Source organism: Rhincodon typus, chromosome 36, assembly GCF_021869965.1.
Source record: "Rhincodon typus isolate 14 chromosome 36, sRhiTyp1.1, whole genome shotgun sequence".
Classification (NCBI taxonomy): Eukaryota; Metazoa; Chordata; class Chondrichthyes; order Orectolobiformes; family Rhincodontidae; genus Rhincodon; species Rhincodon typus.
Window position 1 is genome coordinate 13,136,173 of NC_063367.1, and position 19,119 is coordinate 13,155,291.

Sequence of the window (19,119 nt, forward strand, 5' to 3'; positions counted from 1 at the left end):
CTTGGATGAAAATGTAGATGGTTGGCTTAGTAAGTTTGATACAAAGGTCAGTGGAATTGTAGATAATGTAGAATGTTGTCAAAGGATACAGCAAGATATGGATCAGTTGCAGATATAGGTGGAGAAACAGCAGATTGTATTTAATACAGGTAAGTGTTAGCTGCTGCACTTTGGGAAATCAAATGTTAAGAAAACATATACAGTTAATGGCAACACCCTGAACGGAATTGATGTACAGAGGGATCTTGGGGTTCAAGTCCATAGCTCCCTGAAAGTGGCCATGCAAGTAGATAGAGTGGTAAAGAAGGTGCATGGCATGCTTGCCTTCATTAGTGAGAATTGAGTACAAGGGTAACAATGTCATGTTGCAGCTTTGTAAGATTTTGATTAGGCCACACTGAAGTTGAGGTTAAAGAGTGATGCTTCCCTGTAGGGTTAACAACTTATCGTATCTCTTCTAGGGGTCATACCTGGAAATCAAGAAACAAATGGACAAGCTGGACCCACTGGCTCACCCATTGCTACAATGGTAATTCATAGTGTGTGCCTTTTGACATTGCAGACATAGTGATGTTGTATTACTTAGCTTGCAGCGTAGAAAAGATACTATCCATTTGTGAATGGGGAGATAAACAAAGACGACAAGATTGAATCAATTTGCTAGCCAGACACAATAATTCCAACAAAGATGAAAGGGAAATATTTCCAGTTGCATGATGAATTCCAGTTATGATTCCAACTCTCTGACTGACCGGCAGCTCTTTCAGCTGAGAGAGGGGTTAAAGTTTTGCTTTAAAGCAACTGCCTGGTTCCCGATGTTAAAACATGTTACAGGGCAACTTGTGAGAGTGAGGGCTTCCCACAATTGTCCTTTTAACTAGGGCGATTTCTTTTTCATTCGTTCACGGGATGAGGACATCTCTGGCCAGGCCAACGTTTATTGCCCATCCCTAATTGCCCAGAGGGCTGCCAAGAGTCAACCACATTGCTGTGGGTCTGGAGTCACATGTAGACCAGACCAGGTAAGGATGGCAGTTTTCTTTCCTAAAGGGCATTAGTAAACCAGATGGGTTTTTCCAGCAGCTGACAATAGATTCATGTCATCATTAGACTCTTAATTCTAAACTTTTATTGAATTCAAATTCCACCATCTGCAATGGCAGGATTTGGACCCTGGTCTCCAGAACATTATTTGGGTTTCCGGATTAACAGACCAGTGATAAAGCCACTAGGCCATCATCAATGATATCAATGCCCTGTAAAATCCAGCCCATGTTCTTTTTGTTCAACTCGAAGTTCATCAAGGACAATTTCAGAGGATTTCATCTGATCTTTCTGTTCGAACCTTTGTGAATTGATTCCAGAACCTGTTACTTGATTGGCTTCAATTTGATTCATTCTTCTGTAAGTAACTATGTGCACAAGCCTAATTATTTTGCCTGGCATACAAGTACCCAACAGAACTGGAATGCATTTCCTGAACTGTTGTGGAGTTGCATTCCTCAATCCTGCATATAAGAGACCATAAGACATAGGAGCAGAAGTTAGGCCATTCAGCCCATCGAGCCTGCTCTGCCATTCAATCATGGCCGATAAGTTTCTCAACTCCATTCTTCCTCTTTCTCCCCATAACCCTTGATCCCCTTGACAATCAAGAACCTATCTATCTCTGCCTTAAATATACTCAATGACCTGGCCTCCACAGCCTTCTGTGGCAGTGAATTCCAAAGATTCACCACTCTCTGGCTGAAGAAGTTTTGCCTTATCTCTTTCTAAAAGGCCTTCCCTTTACTCTAAGGCTGTGCCCTCAGGTCCTGGTCTCTCCTACCAATGAAAACATCCTGAGGGAAAACAGGTGAGGATGGCAGATTTTCTTCCCTAAAGGACATTAATGAACCAAATGGGTTTTCAACTATTATGGTTTTACACTTTCAGTTTGAGATTTTATTAATTGAATATAAATTTCATCAAGTGTTCAGATGGGATTTAAACCCATATCCCCAGCGCATTAGCTTCAACTTCTGGATTACTCAGTTAGTGACATCGCCACCAGCGTTTCCTCTAATTGTCTTTCCAGTTGCACTAACGTCTATGCACAGCAGTGGTTTCCAGATTTCCGAGAGTCAGTGCCGAGATTCACGTGCTAATGTCAACCCCCATGCGTGGAATCTCAGAGAGCGGCTGTGAACAAACTTGCAGCTTTGAGGGAGTGTTGACTACTTTTATGCCAACATCTTCCCATTAGGGCATTGTGTAATCAAATAAGGTGTACTGCATCATCTCAGAGGAGGTCACAGACCTCATGGCAGAGATCAAAGACACTCAACACATCTTGCCTGTGCCAGCTTGATGAAAGAGCTTCCAATTGCTCCCTTTCATTCACCACCTCCCCTCTACCCGCTCCAAATTTTGCTTCAAATGCTTTCAGTGAAAGTGTACACTCCCACCCGTTTGCACAATATAGTAAATTTCTTCCCCACACGCCCTACCGAACCAACCTTTCAGCATTGGTAGACATCTGCTGAATCTGGGATGTTGAAAGATCCAAAATTACATTCTATTTCAGATCTAAAATGGTCTTGGGACCAAACTCAAAATTTAAAGCATCATGTACTGTCTACTAACTCAGCTCGGTGCCTGCTGATGGGCTATGATGACTTGGATTCATTCAAGGGCTAACTCAACACGAGGACACAGACAAGGTTAATATTTAAACATCACAGCTACTTGTCAAACTCCAAACCTACAATGCTGATTGTTTTTCTTATTCATTCATTGGATGAGGGTCTCGCTGGCTAGGCCAGCATTTATTGCCCATCCCTAATTGCCCAGAGGGCAGTTAAGAGTCAACCACATTGCTGTCTGCAGTCACATGTAGGCCAGACCAGGTTGGGGTGGCAGTTTCCCTCCCTAAAGAGGTTAGTGAACCAGATGGGTTTATTTCTTGACAATGGACGGTGAATTCAAGGTCACCATTAGAGTCTTCATTCCAGATTTTTTTCTTGATTGAATTCAAATTTCATCGCCTGGCATGGTGGGATTCAAACCCTGTGAACATTACCTGGGCCTCTGGATAAATGGGTCAGCGATAATACCACTTGGCCATTGTCTCCCCTCTATAGTAATGATATTTGCATTTATAGCATCATAGAGTTGTACAGCCTGGAAACAGACCCTTCAGTCCAACTCATCCATGTCGACCAGATATCTAAAAATTCCAGTTCCATTTGCCAACATTTGACCCATATCCCTCCAAATCCTTCCCATTCATGTACCCATCCAGTTGCCTTTTAAATGTTGTAACTGTACCAGCCCCCACCACTTCCTCTGGCAGCTCATTCCATACACGCACCACCCTCTGCATGAAAAGATTGCCCCTTAGGTCCCTTTTAAATCTTTCTCCTCTTACCTTAAGTAGTTTTGTACTTACCTTAAGTATTAGTTTTGGACTCCTCCACTCTTGGGAAAAAGATCTTGTCTACTTACCTTATCTATGCCCCTCATGATTTTATAAACCTCTATAAGGTTACCCCACAGCCTCCAATGGTCAAAGGAAAATAGCTCCAACCTATTCAGCCTCTCCCTATGACTCCAACCCTCCAACCCGGGCAACATCCTTTGGAATCTTTTTTGAACCCTTTCAAGTTTCACAGCATCCTTCCTACAGCAGGGAGACTAGAATTGCATGCAGTATTCCAAAAATGGCCTGACCAATGTCCTGTACAGATGCAACATGACCTCCCAACTCCTGTACTCAAAGCACTGACCAATAAAGACATGCATACTAACTGCCATCTTCACTATCCTATCTACCTGTGACTCCACCTTGCACTCCAAGGTCTCTTTGTTCAGCAACACTTCCCAGGACCTGACCATTTAGTGTATAAGCCCTGCCTTGAACTGCCTTTCCAAAATGCGACACCTTTCCAAATTCTAAATTAAAATCCATCTGCCACTCATCGGCCCATTGGCCCATCTGATCAAGATCCTGTTGTACTCTGAAGTAACCTTCTTCGCTGTCACTACACCACCAATTTTGGTGTCTTCTGCAAACTTACTAACCATACCTCTTATGTTCACATCCAAATCATTTATATACACCGATCCTTGTGGCACCCCACTAAGTGGGCCTCCTGTCTGAAAAGCAACCCTCCACCACCATTCTCTCTTCTACCATCGAGCCAGGTCTTCATCCAAATAGTTAGTTGTCCCCCTATTCAGTGTGATCTAACCTTGTTAACTTGTTAAGTGCTTTACTGAAGTCCATTTAGATCAGGTCCTCCAATCTGCCCTCAGCAATCCTCTTCATTACTTATATAGATTTATCCGACTGGAAAATTTCACATCATCTCTATATAATGATAATCACATAATCATAACATAGTAATGATAATGATAACTTTTGACAATCGTGATTGCGGTAAAGAATGGCCAGACTCCACAACATCTTGGGAGTTCATTTCCCATCAATTTACAACAACAGCTTCTATTTACAGAGCACCTTTAAAGTAATGAGTTGTCCCAAAGTGCTTCACAGGAGCATTATTGAACAAGTATTACACCAATCAACCTCTGGAGAAATTAAATCAAATGAACAAGAGATTGGTCAAAGAGATTACTTTCAAGAAGAGCCATGGGGTTGGAAAGCAAAGAGGGCTAGAGAGGGAATTCCAGAGTTCAGGGGGCTGGGGATTGAAAACACAACTGCCATGAGTGGAAGATGTTCTGATTGGGAATGCACAAGAGGCCAGCATTAGAGCAGTGCTGAGGTCTCAGAGGGTTGTTGAACCGGAGTTTGTGGGAAATGGTGATGCTATGGAGGGGTTCAAACACAAGGTTGAGAATTTTAATAATCAAAGTGTTGTTTGAGCTGGTGCCAGTAATGGAGATCAGAGAGCGAGGGGCTGGGGACTGGTCTCAGGGCAACTGAACTGCTTAAAGAGGAAACTTGGGCAATGTGGGCCTCCAATCCTCTGACCAGTGTTTCCCCACGAATACCAATCTCCTTTTGTACGTCAGATAGGACAATTAGTCTTCATACTCTATCATGGGAGGATGACCGTCTGCTGCAGTGCGTGACATCTCATGAGGCTGTCATAGAGTCATAGAGTTATACAGCATGGAAATAGATCCTTCGGTCCAACTAGTCCACGCTGACCATGTTCCCAAACTAAATTAGCTCCACCTACCTGCATTTGGCCCATTTACCTCCGAACGTTTCCTATTTATATACTTATCCAAATGTCTTTTAGCTATTGCAACTGTACCCGCATCCATCTCTTCCTCTGCCAGTTCAATCAACGCACTAACCACTTACTGTGTAAAAAAGTTGCCCTTCCTGTCTTTATTAAGTCTTTCTCTTCTCACCTGCAAACTATGTTCCCTACTTTTGAACTCCCCCACCTCAGGGAAAAGACCTTTGATATTCACCTTATCTATGCCTCATGATTTCATTAACTTCTATAAGGTGACCCCTGAACCTCCTGTGCTCCTATGAAAAAAGACCCAGCCTAACTAACCTATTTTTGTAACTGAAACCCTTCATTCCTGGCAACATCGTGGTAAATCTTTTCTGAATCCTCTCCCACATAATAATGTCCAGGGTGACCAGAACCACACATAGTATTCCAAAAGTGTTCTCACCAATGTCCTGTACAACCTCAACATGATGTCTCAACTTAAAGGTCTGAGCAACGGAGGCAAGTGTGCTAAATGCATTCTTAATCATGCTGTCTACTTGTCATGCAAATTTCAAAGAAATATGTACCTGAGCCCTTAGGTCTGTCTGTTCTACAAGGCCCTACCATTAGTTGTGTAAGTCCTGCCCTTTTTTGTTTTACTAAAATGCAATACCTCGCATTTACCGAAATTAAACTCCATCTGCTACTCCTCAGCCCATTGATTTAATTGATCAAAATCTCTTTATATTGTGAGGTAACCTTCTTCACTGTCCATGATACCATCAATTTTGGTGTCATCCACAAACTTGCTAACCATGCTTCCTATACTCTGATTTAAGTCGTATACATAAATGACAAACAAAAGTGGACCCAGTACTGATCCCTATGGAACACATCTGGTCACAGGCCTCCAGTCCAAAGAACAAACAATCCACCACCAGACAATGGTTGTGCCTCTCCCGGTCTACCATAAAGGGTTTGAATTTGGTCTTGCGTAGGCCAATGATTCCTCAGAGCTTCTCCTCCTTGGCTTCTGTAATTTTGACAGTTTATGCGCAAAGTTCCTGCAGATGTTCAGAAGCAGAACTGAACAAACCTTGAACCATCACATCATCTCACAACTTGGTTTGGTTTTCGCCCCTCCCCACTGCCATTTTGGCTGCTTTATGTGTCCCTCAATGGGTGCAACATTCAACAAAAGATACCTTAAGTTGAGAAATGAATTGGCCAACAGCATCAACATTTCCAAATTTGGCTATTCAGGCACCTTGGAGCATTATGAAACCAAGAATGGCACCATATAAATATAATTTATTTCCAAAAAGGATTGAGACCAATTACAGGGGAGAGAATTATCAGTAAACCTGTGTAATCCTACACTTCCCAATGGTAACACGGTTTTCAACAGATCATTTCTGACAACAAATTAATAATCCTTGTCTTTTGGGATGGATGAGGGAGGAATTTTCAGGGGGTGGGGTGGAAAACTAAATGGAAACTTAGTAACGCAATGTTCTGTGTTTGTTTTCTAGGATTATCTCCAGCAACAGGTCTCACATTGTGAAACTACCACTCAGCAGAGTAAGTGGTTTCATTCCGTTAAAATATGTGGGCAAAATTTATCTTTCTATTCGTAACGCAGCATCATTTAAAGGGGATGTCATATTCTGGGCTGAAGCAAAATGCTGCAAATACTGCCAATTCGGAATAACGCAAAATCAATGGAAGTACTGAGCAGGTCAGGCAACTTCAGTGAAGAGAGAGACAGTTAATAGAGCCATAGAATTGTACAGCACAGAAACAGACTTGTCAGCCCAACTTGTCCATGCCAACCGTGTAATCTAAACTGATCTAGTCCCATTTGCCAGCATTTGGCCCATATCCCTCTCAACCCTTCCTATTCACATAGTCATCCAGATGCTTCTTAAATATTGTAATTGTACCCACCTCCAACACTTCCTCTGACAGTTCATTCCATACAGGCACCACCCTCTGTGTGAAAATGTTGTCTCTTAAGTCCCTTTTAAATCTTTTCCCTCTCACCTTAAACCTATGCCCTGTAGCTTTGGACTCCCCTACGCTGGGAAAAAAAAGACCTTGGCTATTCACCCTATTCACCTCACGATTTTATAAACCTCTGTAAGGTCACCCCTCAGCCTCTGACGCTGCAGGGAAAAATAGCCCCAACCTGTTCAGCCTGTGATTTCTGGTTCCTTGTATTTCATCAGGTAGGTATTGGTGTATGATCATTGGATAAAGTGCGTGTGTTTGCTGACATTAAAGATTTCAGCCTTATTTTGACAGCTTGCTCTTTAATTGTTGCTAAGTGGATGGAGGGAGTGGAGAGAACTGGGAGGGAGGACAGGGTGTACTTCCCTGGTGAGAAGTGACAGGTGAAGGTTTGTGATGGGTACTCCATCAGCTGCCAACTGCAAAGTGTCCCTGTTCCTTCATGCATTTGTCAATCCCAATTTTTTTGATTATTCATTCATAGGATAAGGGTGTCACTGGCTAGAGCAGCATTTCTTACCCATCCCTAATTACCCAGAGTGCAGTTACGGTCAACCCCATTGCTGTGGGGTTTTTTAAAAACTCAACAAGCACTTAGTCACCAAAGTTATTTCAGTTCCAAATCCCGTTGGCTGCACCATTGGAAATATGTAGGCCCATGTAAGCCAGGTCATTTAAGGACAGCAGATTTCATTCCTTATAGGGCATTAGTGAACGCGATGTGTTTTTATGACAAACAACAGTGGTTACATGGTCACCATTAGGCTCTTGTTTTATTGTATTCCAGATTTCCATTGCATTCTAATTCCTCTGTCTGCCAAGATGTGATCCAAGTCCATGTCCCCAGGACATTATCTTGACTTCTGGATTGCTATTCAATCTCTGATCTAAGCATCAGGCAAAGACTGGAATGGTCTCAGTTGTGATAACCATTTATTGTAATCCTCAAGATACACAAGACTTGATTTTCCTCTGTGCTTTAGTTTTATGCTAGAGAACACCATTTGCTCTTCACCAGTGTGACTCACACATATTTCCAATGGTGTGTGTCATTGGGCTAACTCACGTATTCCTGGTGGCCAACGGGGGCATTAGGAGTCAGTACACAAATAGCTTTGGTGACTCAGTGTTTGCTGAATAATAAAAACCTGCATCTCTGGGCATACAACAATCTGTTGTATCAAACAAGGTATGGGTTTGGATATAAGGAGAGGCTAGGTAGTCTGGGATTTTTTTTTTTACTGGAGTATAGGAGGTTGAGAGGTGACCTTCTGGGGCTGTTAAAATCATGAGGGGCATTGATAAAGTGAATGGTGGGTGTCTTTTCCCTAGGGTGGGGGATTTGGGGCATATTTTTAAGATGAAAGGAGAAAGATTTAAAAAGGACATGAGAGGCAATTTTTTTTTAAACACAAAGTGAATCATTTGTGGAATGAACTTCCAGAGGAAGTGGTGGATGTGGGTACAATTACAACATGAGATAAGCCCATGAATAAGAAATGTTTGGAGGGATATGGGCCAAGTGCAGGCAGGTGGGACTAGTTTAGTTTGAAATTATGGTTGGCATGGACTGGTTGTGGACCAAAGGGTCTGTTTCAGTGCTGTACGACTCTATAACTCTATCCAACAGCTCCTTAAAAAAGAATCTTGGGAAACGTTATGGAATTCTTGCAGCTGGTGTTGGGATTGGCTGGGCATTGTGAGCATATCTTGGCACTGCCAATGAGAAAGAAAACCACTGGAGGTGGTAGCAGATGTAAGGGAATTGATTTCTTTTTTTAATTTATTTTTTTTCATGAGGTGTAGATGTTGCTGGTAAGGCCAGCAATTATTGCACATCCCCAATTGCCCATGAACTGAGAGGTTTGTTCAGCCATTTCAGAGGGCTGAGAGTCAATCACATTGTGGTGCATCTGAAGTAACGTGGAGGCCAGACCAGGTACGAGAAGCAGAGTTCCTTGCCTAAAGAACATTGATGAATCCAATGTATTTTTGGCATCAAATGCTGACAGTTTCATGATCCCCATTACTGAGGCTAGCTTTTGATTCCAGACTTTACTATTTGAATTTGAATTCCATCTGCTTCCATGCTGGGATTTGAACCTGTGTTCCCAGAGCTTTAAAATGAAAGGAAGTAGTGTGGATGATGGAAAACTAAAATAAACGATGGAGAAACTCAGCAGGTCTGGCCACATCAATGGAGAGAAAATACAGATTTAGCATTTCGAGTCTGCAATGACTGTTCCATTCCAAGGAAATCCTATTGGATGGAAAGCATTAACTCTATTCCATTCTCCACAGGTGTTGCCAGCTCTGCTGAGTTTCTCCATTACTTTTCTGTTTTCATTTCGGAGAGCATTTGCCTGGGCTCCTGGGTTACGAGACCATGACATTGCCACTATGCTGTTGTCTCCCTGAATATGATAGCCACATCTCCCTTCTACTCACTCCCAATCAGAAGGTGAGATGCAGAGGCTACATTCAAGCCTTACCTCCTTATCCATCCAGGTAGGATGAATGGCAACACTGCGATTCTGTCAAGAACCAGGAGTGAAGCAAATAATTTTTTCAAAGCAAGACAACTCCTCAAATGTCATTGAGATTAGATCTAGCCTTTTCTTTTGTCTTCTCTGCCAAACTGAGTGGGTAATATCCCAGGAAGATGAAAAGCAGTGTAGCCTTTCGGTTGGTATGCATTACAATTCAGCTTACAGCTCAGTTCTTTGCTTGATTGAAACTAAGGCTAAACTATGTGATTGAGGCATGTCATCAGGGTGACAATTGGATCTTTAACATTGTTCTCATCTCAAGAGTCATGGACAACGTAGGATAAAATAGGCAGGTATTGCTGCCAAGGTTAAATGTCATTTGCAGCAGTAAATCTGAAGAAAAGATTTTATTTTATGGAATGGCATGTATTAGCCATTGATTCAATCTCTGGTATACCTGTTGCCGATGAATCAGTCAGAAGGAAAGTTAACAGTCACCAAGTGGTAGTTCACACCAGAAGAATTCCCCAGAGCTTGCACTCCATGAATCAAAAGCTGTTGTAATTTCCTTATTTAACTAGGATCGACGGCCATCCTTATGCCACCTTCACGCTGACCACAGTGAAGTGGCTTAGAAAGATTTCAGGAGTGAGGTTTGTGTTTGTGACCTCCTATTGTAAGGCTGCTTGACTACATCCTTACCCTCAATCCCTTGCTCCCAGTACCACAAAAATGCAGAGGCCTCAATCTGTACCAATGGCGGAATTAAACTTAGTGACATTTTGCCTGTTTTGTCATGCTTGAAGTTACAAGGAGGGATGTGGTGATGGGGTTTAGGTGGGGAGTTAGCTGTGAGTGATACCTCAGACTGCATTGAGAGTATCACATTATGGCCAATTATTCCAGCAAACTTGGCATCTGATGTGAAATTTTGGGGTTTCACATCCAGAAAATAAGGAGTGGAAGAAAACATATACACTGATTATGTGGATGTTTAGTTGGTGAATGACTGATCCTCACATTTTAAAAACTCTTAGTCTTGCCTGATCGATCATGTTGTTTATGGCAGACCCTCAGGACAGGGATGACACTAGCACACAGCAGGAGCCTGTGCTGGGAATCTTTCAACCTGCTTACCGTACACTCCGTGAATGAAGAAACTATTCAGCTCTTACTATTTGCCATAGGCATACTCAGATAAATTTATAGCTTGGCAGTCAATGGATTTAGCCACATTGTAACTCACCATCAAATCCTGAGGTGGGACTTGAACCTGGAGCTTCTGGCCCAGATGTGACTTACTAGTGCAAAGCAGTACAGGATAGGAAGCCCCATATTGACTCCAGGGAATGGAATGAGCCAGCAAAGTAGGTTGGGCTGGAGGGAGAAGAATCAGCAAGAATTTTTGCTTTCAACTACTATGCAGTTTTCTCCGGAGGAAGATGCTTGAGTGTAAATGCTCCTCCCAGTACATTTCCTTCTCTCTGGGCATTTCCATTCTGGGTAGTCATTAAGGTGATAGCGTTGGTGGAGAGACACACACTAGCATGGAGACAGTACCTTCAGGGCAGGCTGCGGGGGTTTGGAACTGTCGGACTCTTTCTCCTGGCACAGAGCTCCTTGTGTGTGACACCTCATCAATCAGTGTCACAGAGTGGCAGAGCAGGGGTTGGGAGCTGAGCTCAGGTTGTCTACCATGTTGTGACTTTGTGAACCTGCCATGTCTTTCTCTTCACAGCAGTTGAAATTCATGCACACCTCGCACCAGTTCCTCCTGTTGAGCAGCCCCCCAGCTAAGGAAGCACGTTTTCGCACTGCCAAAAAGCTCTATGGCAGCACCTTCGCTTTCCAGTGAGTTCCAGTACCTTGCTGACTTTGCAAATGAGAATACAAAATAAAAATAAGAGCTTTGAATAAAGAGTTGGCCTTTACCAATCCTACTAAGATGTCTTGCTGATGTTATATTGCCAAATTCCCTTGCTGTTACCATTTGATACGATACAAATGTTGTGATCCAGACCCCATTGGTCTGAAACAGATTCAGTCTTAAAACACAAGTCTTCAAACACAAAAAGCAGAAGAAAAGCAGAGCCACTTCGGTCTAATTGGACAGCCCTTCCACAGAACAAACGCAGACATAACAACCCAAATAGTTTGTGTTACATGATAATGTAATATGCACAGGAAAAGATTCGTACTGAAAGGTTGAAAATGAATAATTACTTTGCAGTGTTTGATAATGAGAAAATGACACTCGTATAGCTTCATGCACTTCAGTTGAATATCCATAAGCGGCAATATGATTTACTGCCGGTAAGGCGAGAGGTTACTGTTAGTTGGATGAGGTGACCACAGGTGCTTTTATAAGTTGCTGTATCAGTCTCTGCAAAAGAAGAGAACGAGGCTGTTAGCCTCTGATACCAGTTGCCAGAGACAGAAACCATACGCACCGTGCATCATGTTGTACAGTGACTTGTCGCAGCCGAACAAACTCTGCAATCACTATCCCAGCAACTTCTTTTATTTCACAATCAGTGAACCACTTTCAAAGCACGGCAGCTTTGTTATGTGAGTTAAGGACGGTACGGCGGCACAGCAGCACAGTGGTTAGCACTGCTGCCTCACAGCACCAGGGACCCGGTTCGATTCTACCCTCAGGTGACTGTCTGTGTGGAGTTTGCACATTCACCCCAAGTCTGCATGGGTTTCCTCCAGGTGCTCTGGTTTCCTCCCACAGTCCAAAGATGTGCGGGTTAGGTGGATTGGCTGTGCTAAATTACCTGTAGTGTTCAGGGATGTGTAGATTAGGTGGGTTATAAGGGGATGGGTCTGGGTGGGATGCTCTGAGGGTCAGTGTGGACTTCTTGGGCCAAAGGGTCTGTTTCCACACTGTAGGGGATTCTATGAAATGAAAAGGTAAATACAGCTAGGATAACAAGGTGTAGAGCTGGATGAACATAGCAGGCCAAGCAGCATCATAGGAGCAGGAAAGCTGAAGAAGGGTCTAGGCCTGAAATGTCAGCTTGCCTGCTGTGTTCATCTAGCTCTACACCTTGTTATCTCAGATTCTCCAGCATCTGCAGTTCCTACTATCGCAGGTAAATACAGCTCTCGTCCACGAGTGTGTTGACCCTAGGTTGTGTGCACAAAGCCTAGATTGGGGCTTAAACCTGTAACCTGCTGACTCAAAGGCAAGACCAGTTTGCTCTTAAAAATGCTTCCAATATGCTGCCCATCAGGATTACTGTCCTAGAGATAGCTGTGCATCTGCTTCCTTCAAGGTAGAGAGACATCCATAATTAATATTAACAATTGGTAAGTGTTGAAGATTGAATGGCTTTACTGTGTAAGGAATTTGTGCTAAACATTGTTTCTCTCTTTTATACTTTAACAGTGGATCACACATTGAGAACTGGCATTCTATTCTGAGAAATGGCCTCGTCAATGCTTCTTATACAAAATTGCAAGTAAGTATTTCCTTGTGAATGGAATAAAAGAACATTAATTATATTCTTACTATCTCAAGAACATTCTTTCAGTTAGAGCATTGAAGTTAGTTTTTGTTAACCTCCATTCAAAAGGATAGAGAGATTGTAGAGGAGATTCAAGTAGGTAAAACCAGGCTTTCATTATAAAAGAGAATATGGGGGAAGGAAAGGGAAGTGCATATCTGATCAAGATGTTTAAAATTATCCAGAGTATTGACGAGTTAGTTTATTTCCTGTGATAGGGTTAGGGTTAACTTAACTTAACAAACGATGATGTATTTTAAAATAACTAAAAGAATGAAAGGGTGAGATCAGTTGGTCAGGGGAATTTTATTTTTATTGAAGAGAGCATTTAGGAGATGGGATGTACATCCAGAAACAGCTGATGTAGGATCCATTATAGTTTTTATACACAAAAAAATGATAGATGTCTGAAAAATAAATTTAAAAACTGAAATGGTTTGGTGAAAGAGAGTGGCTCTGGTGGCTTTCAGAGAACGGACACGCACGTGATAGGCTGAATAGTCTCTTATTCTATAAACCTCGAACATGATTATGTTAAAATGACAGCGAATGGCTAACTGTAGGGTATAATTAGACAGTGCACTGGCCTGATGTCTGATGCTGTTGTCATTGCAGTCTTTCCCAGTTGACCCTGTCTAGCTCTGTCAGTATGTGTACAGCACTATTATTGGATGTTAGTTATTTCAGAGAGACAATTGGATTATCTGTCCTCTTGGTGTCTTCAAATAACTTCCAAGAGATCTTCCCCTGCCTGAAACTGCTTATTTTTCTATGATAGTTTAGAGGAATGATTGAGAGCATAGTTAATCTCTCTAGTAGTTGGAATATGAGCTCCCACCCTGATGTTACAATCTGGAGTCTCGAGGCTTGTTATCCTCCTCTAACTCTCCCCGATTTCTGGTATGCCATTAAGCCCACAGCCTTGAACAACACACTGCGTGTGAAGTTCTATTCCTATTTCCTTTTGGCTCACTGAAGCCTTTCCCTCATCACTGGACTCCTCAAGACCTCTTTATTCTGTTTATGTTATTAAATCCAAACAGTGGCCATGTTTCAGCTAAAAACATCCCTTAGAAGAACACTTGTGTGTAACCTAATCTGAGATGAATCTAGGCAGCCAAATGTCAGCTTGATATTTACTCAGATGCCAGATTGCCATTCTGTTTAACATATTTGCTTTTGAATAATGGGGTATGTGCTCCCAATGCATTCAAAATGACACCTTGGAACCAACTGTGCATGCATAATTTCAAATGTTTGTACCATCAACTCCAGTGACACTGGAGAATGTTTCTATTGCAGAATTCTAACTTCCGTAGCATCTGTTTTGCTGCAAACTGAGTGTAACTGAGGGGGTGGGCTGCCTCCAAGAGAGCACCACCTCCCTAGTGAAGCAAGTTGCACAGCTACAGACTCAAGCTAAGGACAGGCAGCAGCAGGTTTCAATTTGTTGTGCAACTGGTACCAACCAGTTGACATTTTAAGGCAGCAATTATTTAAAATATATGGTCATGCATTGTGCTACTTAATGTTTAAAGTCACCATAGTCCCAGAAGCTACTCTCTCATTAGAGAGAGACAAGTGGTGTTGAGTTTAACCTGAGGGTCACCACACCACAGGCAAGGGGCAAAAGTGAGAAATTTGGAGCTTCATGGTAACCACAGTTGAGAATTGAAGCTGCACTGTTGGCATCACTCTACATTCCCAGCCAGTCATCAAGTCAACTGAGCTTAACTGACCCTCTTACCTATTGTTAAGAGGCTATTGGATTCAAAAATGTCACTTGTACGTTCTTCCCATCCCTTTTCTTCCTGCACCTATATAGGTTTTCAGAACAGATGTTGTGATTTTGAACAAGTATGTACGATGGTGTGTGCTCCAGCTAGCAGGGCTGTTGATCACAAGCACAATTTTTGATTAATGCTCCTGTCCTTTGGATGTTTCTTCCCAATCTCAGGCTAGCTACCTTTACAGGCACCTCCTCTCTCCTCTGAGTTCTACACGGTAATCAGGAGAGAGATGAAATAGCCCGGACCTTAAGCTTGCTGTAATATCACATTGAAGCCAGCTGTCAGGAAGGAAGCTGTCATGATGAGATGACTGTATCGCCTGCTTGATGGCCCTTCCCTTGTCACTAGTTCCCCTCAGCACCCACTCAAGAAGAACTGATACCGGGGATTAAATGTGTGGAGCAGGAGTTGGAAGAAACCTTGATGGAGGTGACCAACTGATCTGTCAAGGAATGAGGGCTTGAGGGAAGAGGGAAAGGCTGTGGTGAGCCAAAAGGGAATAGGAACAGATCCTCACACACAGTGTTGGTCCGAGGCTGTGGGCTTAATGGCACACCAGAAATCGGGAAGAGTTAGGGGACATAACGAGCCTTGAGACTCCAGAGTTCATATTCCAGCTACTGGTGAGATTAACTGTGCTCTCAAACTTTCCTCTAAACTTTTGTAGAAAGATTATAAAAAGAAAGGGGAAGCCATAGTAGGGAATAGTGGAAATTTGCCTAATTTAAAAATAGGGTTTAATTAATATGAACAGTTTTCCCTCCTGAGCACTTTCTTTTTGGTCAAAATTCCATATGCTTTAGAGTACAAGGTATACTGTTTGTATTCCATGCAGCTCGCTGTCCATGCAAATGTTATGATATACTTAAGCCTTTGATTACAGTCCAAGTATTTGCTCACCTATAGTCGTAACGATCACACTGCTGTCTCTTACAAGCTGCACGGTGCAGCCTATGGCAAAGGAATCTATCTGAGCCCAATCTCCAGCATTTCTTTTGGATACTCAGGTAAGTGACTCTTCTCTGGACCTCCCTTCAGTTGCTCTAGATCAAGTTTAGTCCGCCATTAGTTCTGAAGTATAGTTCTTCCTCTCGTTTTACAAATGGTCAATTATTTTGATTCACTCCGCTGCAGAAACTAATGCGGGTTTATTGCAATAGGCGATAATTAATATGACCAAAATGCTACCTTCACTATTCCTGAGGACATGAATACTATTGAGGCTCTGAGTGGATTCCATTTCAGATCAGTACATTAGCTTGACACATTGGTTCAACTTGCCAAAGGAGAGATTTTTTTTCACTTGCTCATTTCATGAGATTCATACTAGGTCAGTATTTATTGCCCATCCCTAATTGCCCAGAGGGCAGTTAAGAGTCAACCACATTGCTTTGGGTCTGGAGTCACATGTAGGCCAGACCAGGTAAGGATAGCAGTTTCCTTCCCTAAGGACGTTAGTGAACTAAATAGGTTTTCCCAATAAGCGGCCAACAATGACCTAGTGGTATCATTGCTAGATGTGAATCCACAGACCCAGGCTACGTTCTGCCAAAATATTTGCCATGGCAGATGGTAGAATTTGAATTCAATAAAAAACCTGGAGGTAAGAGTTTAATGATGATCATGAAACCATTGTTGACTGTTTGAAAAACCCCTCTGGTTCACTTCAGGATGCCCTTCAGGAAAGGAACTTGTCATCTTACCTGGTCTGGCCTACATGTGACTCCAGACCCATGGCAATGTGGTTGACTCTTAACTGCCCTCTGGGCAATTAGGAATGGTCAATAAATGCTGGCCAAGCCGGTGACACCCACATCCTGTGGTTGAATAAAGAAATGCTGTGCAAAGTTTTGCTGCCCTTATTTAAGGAAGAGTACAATTGCATTAAAAGCAGTTTGGTGAAGTCTCACTGGGCTGATTATTGGAATGAGTATTTTGGCATTTGAGGAAAGATGAGCAGTTTGGACCTAAACTCTATGGAGTTTGGAAGAATGAGAGGTGATCTGATTGAAACATATAAGTTTCTGAGGGGGCTTGACTGATGTTTGACCTCTCATGATTGAATGGCCAGGTGGAAACGTGCCAAAATAAGATGTCTCCCATTCAGATGGTTCAGGGAGAGACAGGACTGGCAGTGTAATGTTCTATAGATACTATAGGAAGGATAGAAAGGATGAGGAATTGTAGAATCCCTACCGTGTGGAAACAGGCCCTTTGGCCCAAAAAGTCCACACCAACCCTTGCAGCATCCTACCCAGAGCCATCTCCTTAAGCACTACAGGCAATTTAGCATAGCCAATATCTTTGGACTGTGGGAGGAAACCCACACAGACATGGGGAGAATGTGCAAACTCCACACAGACAGTTACCTGAGGCTGGAATTGAACCTGGGTCCCTGGTGCTGTGAGGCTGCAGTGCTAACCACTGATCCACCATGCCACTCTAGTGGAGTGGTGTTTTTGTTTAAGGAGAGCACTACAGCTGTACTTAGGGAGGATATTCCTGGCAGAACATCCAGTGAAGTTATATGGGTGAAACTTAAAGATAAGAAAGGGATTATCACCTTGTTGGGATTGTATTATAGGACCCCCCCTCCCCCGCAATAATTAGTGGGAAATTGAGAAGTAAATATGTAAGGAGATCTCACATATCTGTTAGAAAAATAGGGTTGTAATGACAGAGGATTTTAACTTTCCAAACATAGACTGGGACCATCATAGTCTTAAGGGCCTGGATGGGGAGAAATTTGTTAAGTGAGTACAAGAAAATGTTCTTATGCAGTAATTGGATGTACCTGCTAGAGGAACAATATTTCATTGCTCAGACCTTTGTGTATAGGAGTTGGAACATTATGTTGAAGTTGTACAGGACTTTAGTGAGGCCTTTTCTGGAGAACTGTGTGCAGTTTTGGTCCCCCAGTTATAGGTAGGATATTATTAAAATAGAGAGGGTTCAGAAAAGATTTACCAGGATGTTGCCGGGAATGGAGAGTTTGAGTTATAAGGAGAGGCAGGATAGGCTGGGACTTTTTCATTGGCGTATAGGAGGTTGAGGGGTCACCTTGTAGAAGTTTATAAGATCATTAGGAGCATTGATAAGGTGAATAGCAAAGGTCTTTTCCCTAGGGTGGGGGAGTTGAAAACTAGTGAGCATATTTTTAAGGTGAGAGGAGAAAAATTTTAAAAAGGATATGAGGGGCAACATTTTTACGCAGAGAGTGGGTTAGTGTGTGGAATGAACTGCCAGAGAAAGTGATGGATGCAAAGGTACAGTTACAAAGTTTAAAAGACATTTGAATAAGTACATGAATAGGAAAAATTTACAGAGGTATGAATCAAACGCAGGCATGTGGGACTAGTTTAGGTTGGGAATATGGTCGGTATTGACTAATTGGACCAAAAGGTCAGTTTCTGTGCTGTATGCCTCTGGGACTCTGTGACTCTTAAGACGGAGATGAGAAGTTATTTCTTCTCTTTAGGGGGGTTGTTAGTCAGTGGAATTCTCTTCTCCAGGGAGCAGTGAGGTCTGGGACATTGAATATATTTAAGGCTGAGTTCAATGTTTTGATTGGCAAGGGAGTCAAGGGTTTTATGGGGACAGGCAGGCAAATGGAGCTATGGCCACATCCCATCAGCCATGATCTTCTTGAACGGTGGAGCAGGCTCAATGGACAAACTGGCCTACTCCTGCTCCTATTCCTTATGATTTGAATGACAAAGATCACTCGACCAAATAAGCTAACAAAAAGTCATGTATATAAGTGATTGCATTAGCATATGGCAGCTTGATACATTTACATGGCATTTCTCCACTTGTTGTTTCAATGAAAACATTAAACTGTTCAATATAAATGGATTTACTTATCTTAAAAATACTGAGGAATGGATTATCGGTGTTTGTGCATTAGTTTTACATACTTTCTAGTCTTAAAACATTTTTCAGAAATGGACATCCCGTCATGAATATAACTCAATTTTTTTGGTAATGTAAAAGCAATGGAAGTTTCAACTGTAGCTTCTGTCATAGTCGTAAGGGCCTGGATGGGGAGAAATTTGTTAAGAACAAAAACAAAGTTGTTGGAAAAGCTCAGCAGGTCTGGCAGCATCTGTGGAGGAGAAAACAGAGTTAACGTTTCAGG

General features: G+C 42.4%; 1 protein-coding gene across 1 annotated transcript in view; it reads left to right on the plus strand.

The window, feature by feature from the left end:
• LOC109932275 (protein mono-ADP-ribosyltransferase PARP6) overlaps positions 1–19,119 on the plus strand; it is a 123,005-nt gene that overhangs the window by 95,056 nt on the left and 8,830 nt on the right. Inside the window, exons 16-20 of the mRNA XM_048617040.1 lie at positions 462–529; positions 6,713–6,761; positions 11,418–11,530; positions 13,074–13,146; positions 15,919–15,988. Coding sequence (XP_048472997.1) covers positions 462–529; positions 6,713–6,761; positions 11,418–11,530; positions 13,074–13,146; positions 15,919–15,988 — 373 coding nt within the window. The remainder of the gene's footprint in view (positions 1–461; positions 530–6,712; positions 6,762–11,417; positions 11,531–13,073; positions 13,147–15,918; positions 15,989–19,119) is intronic.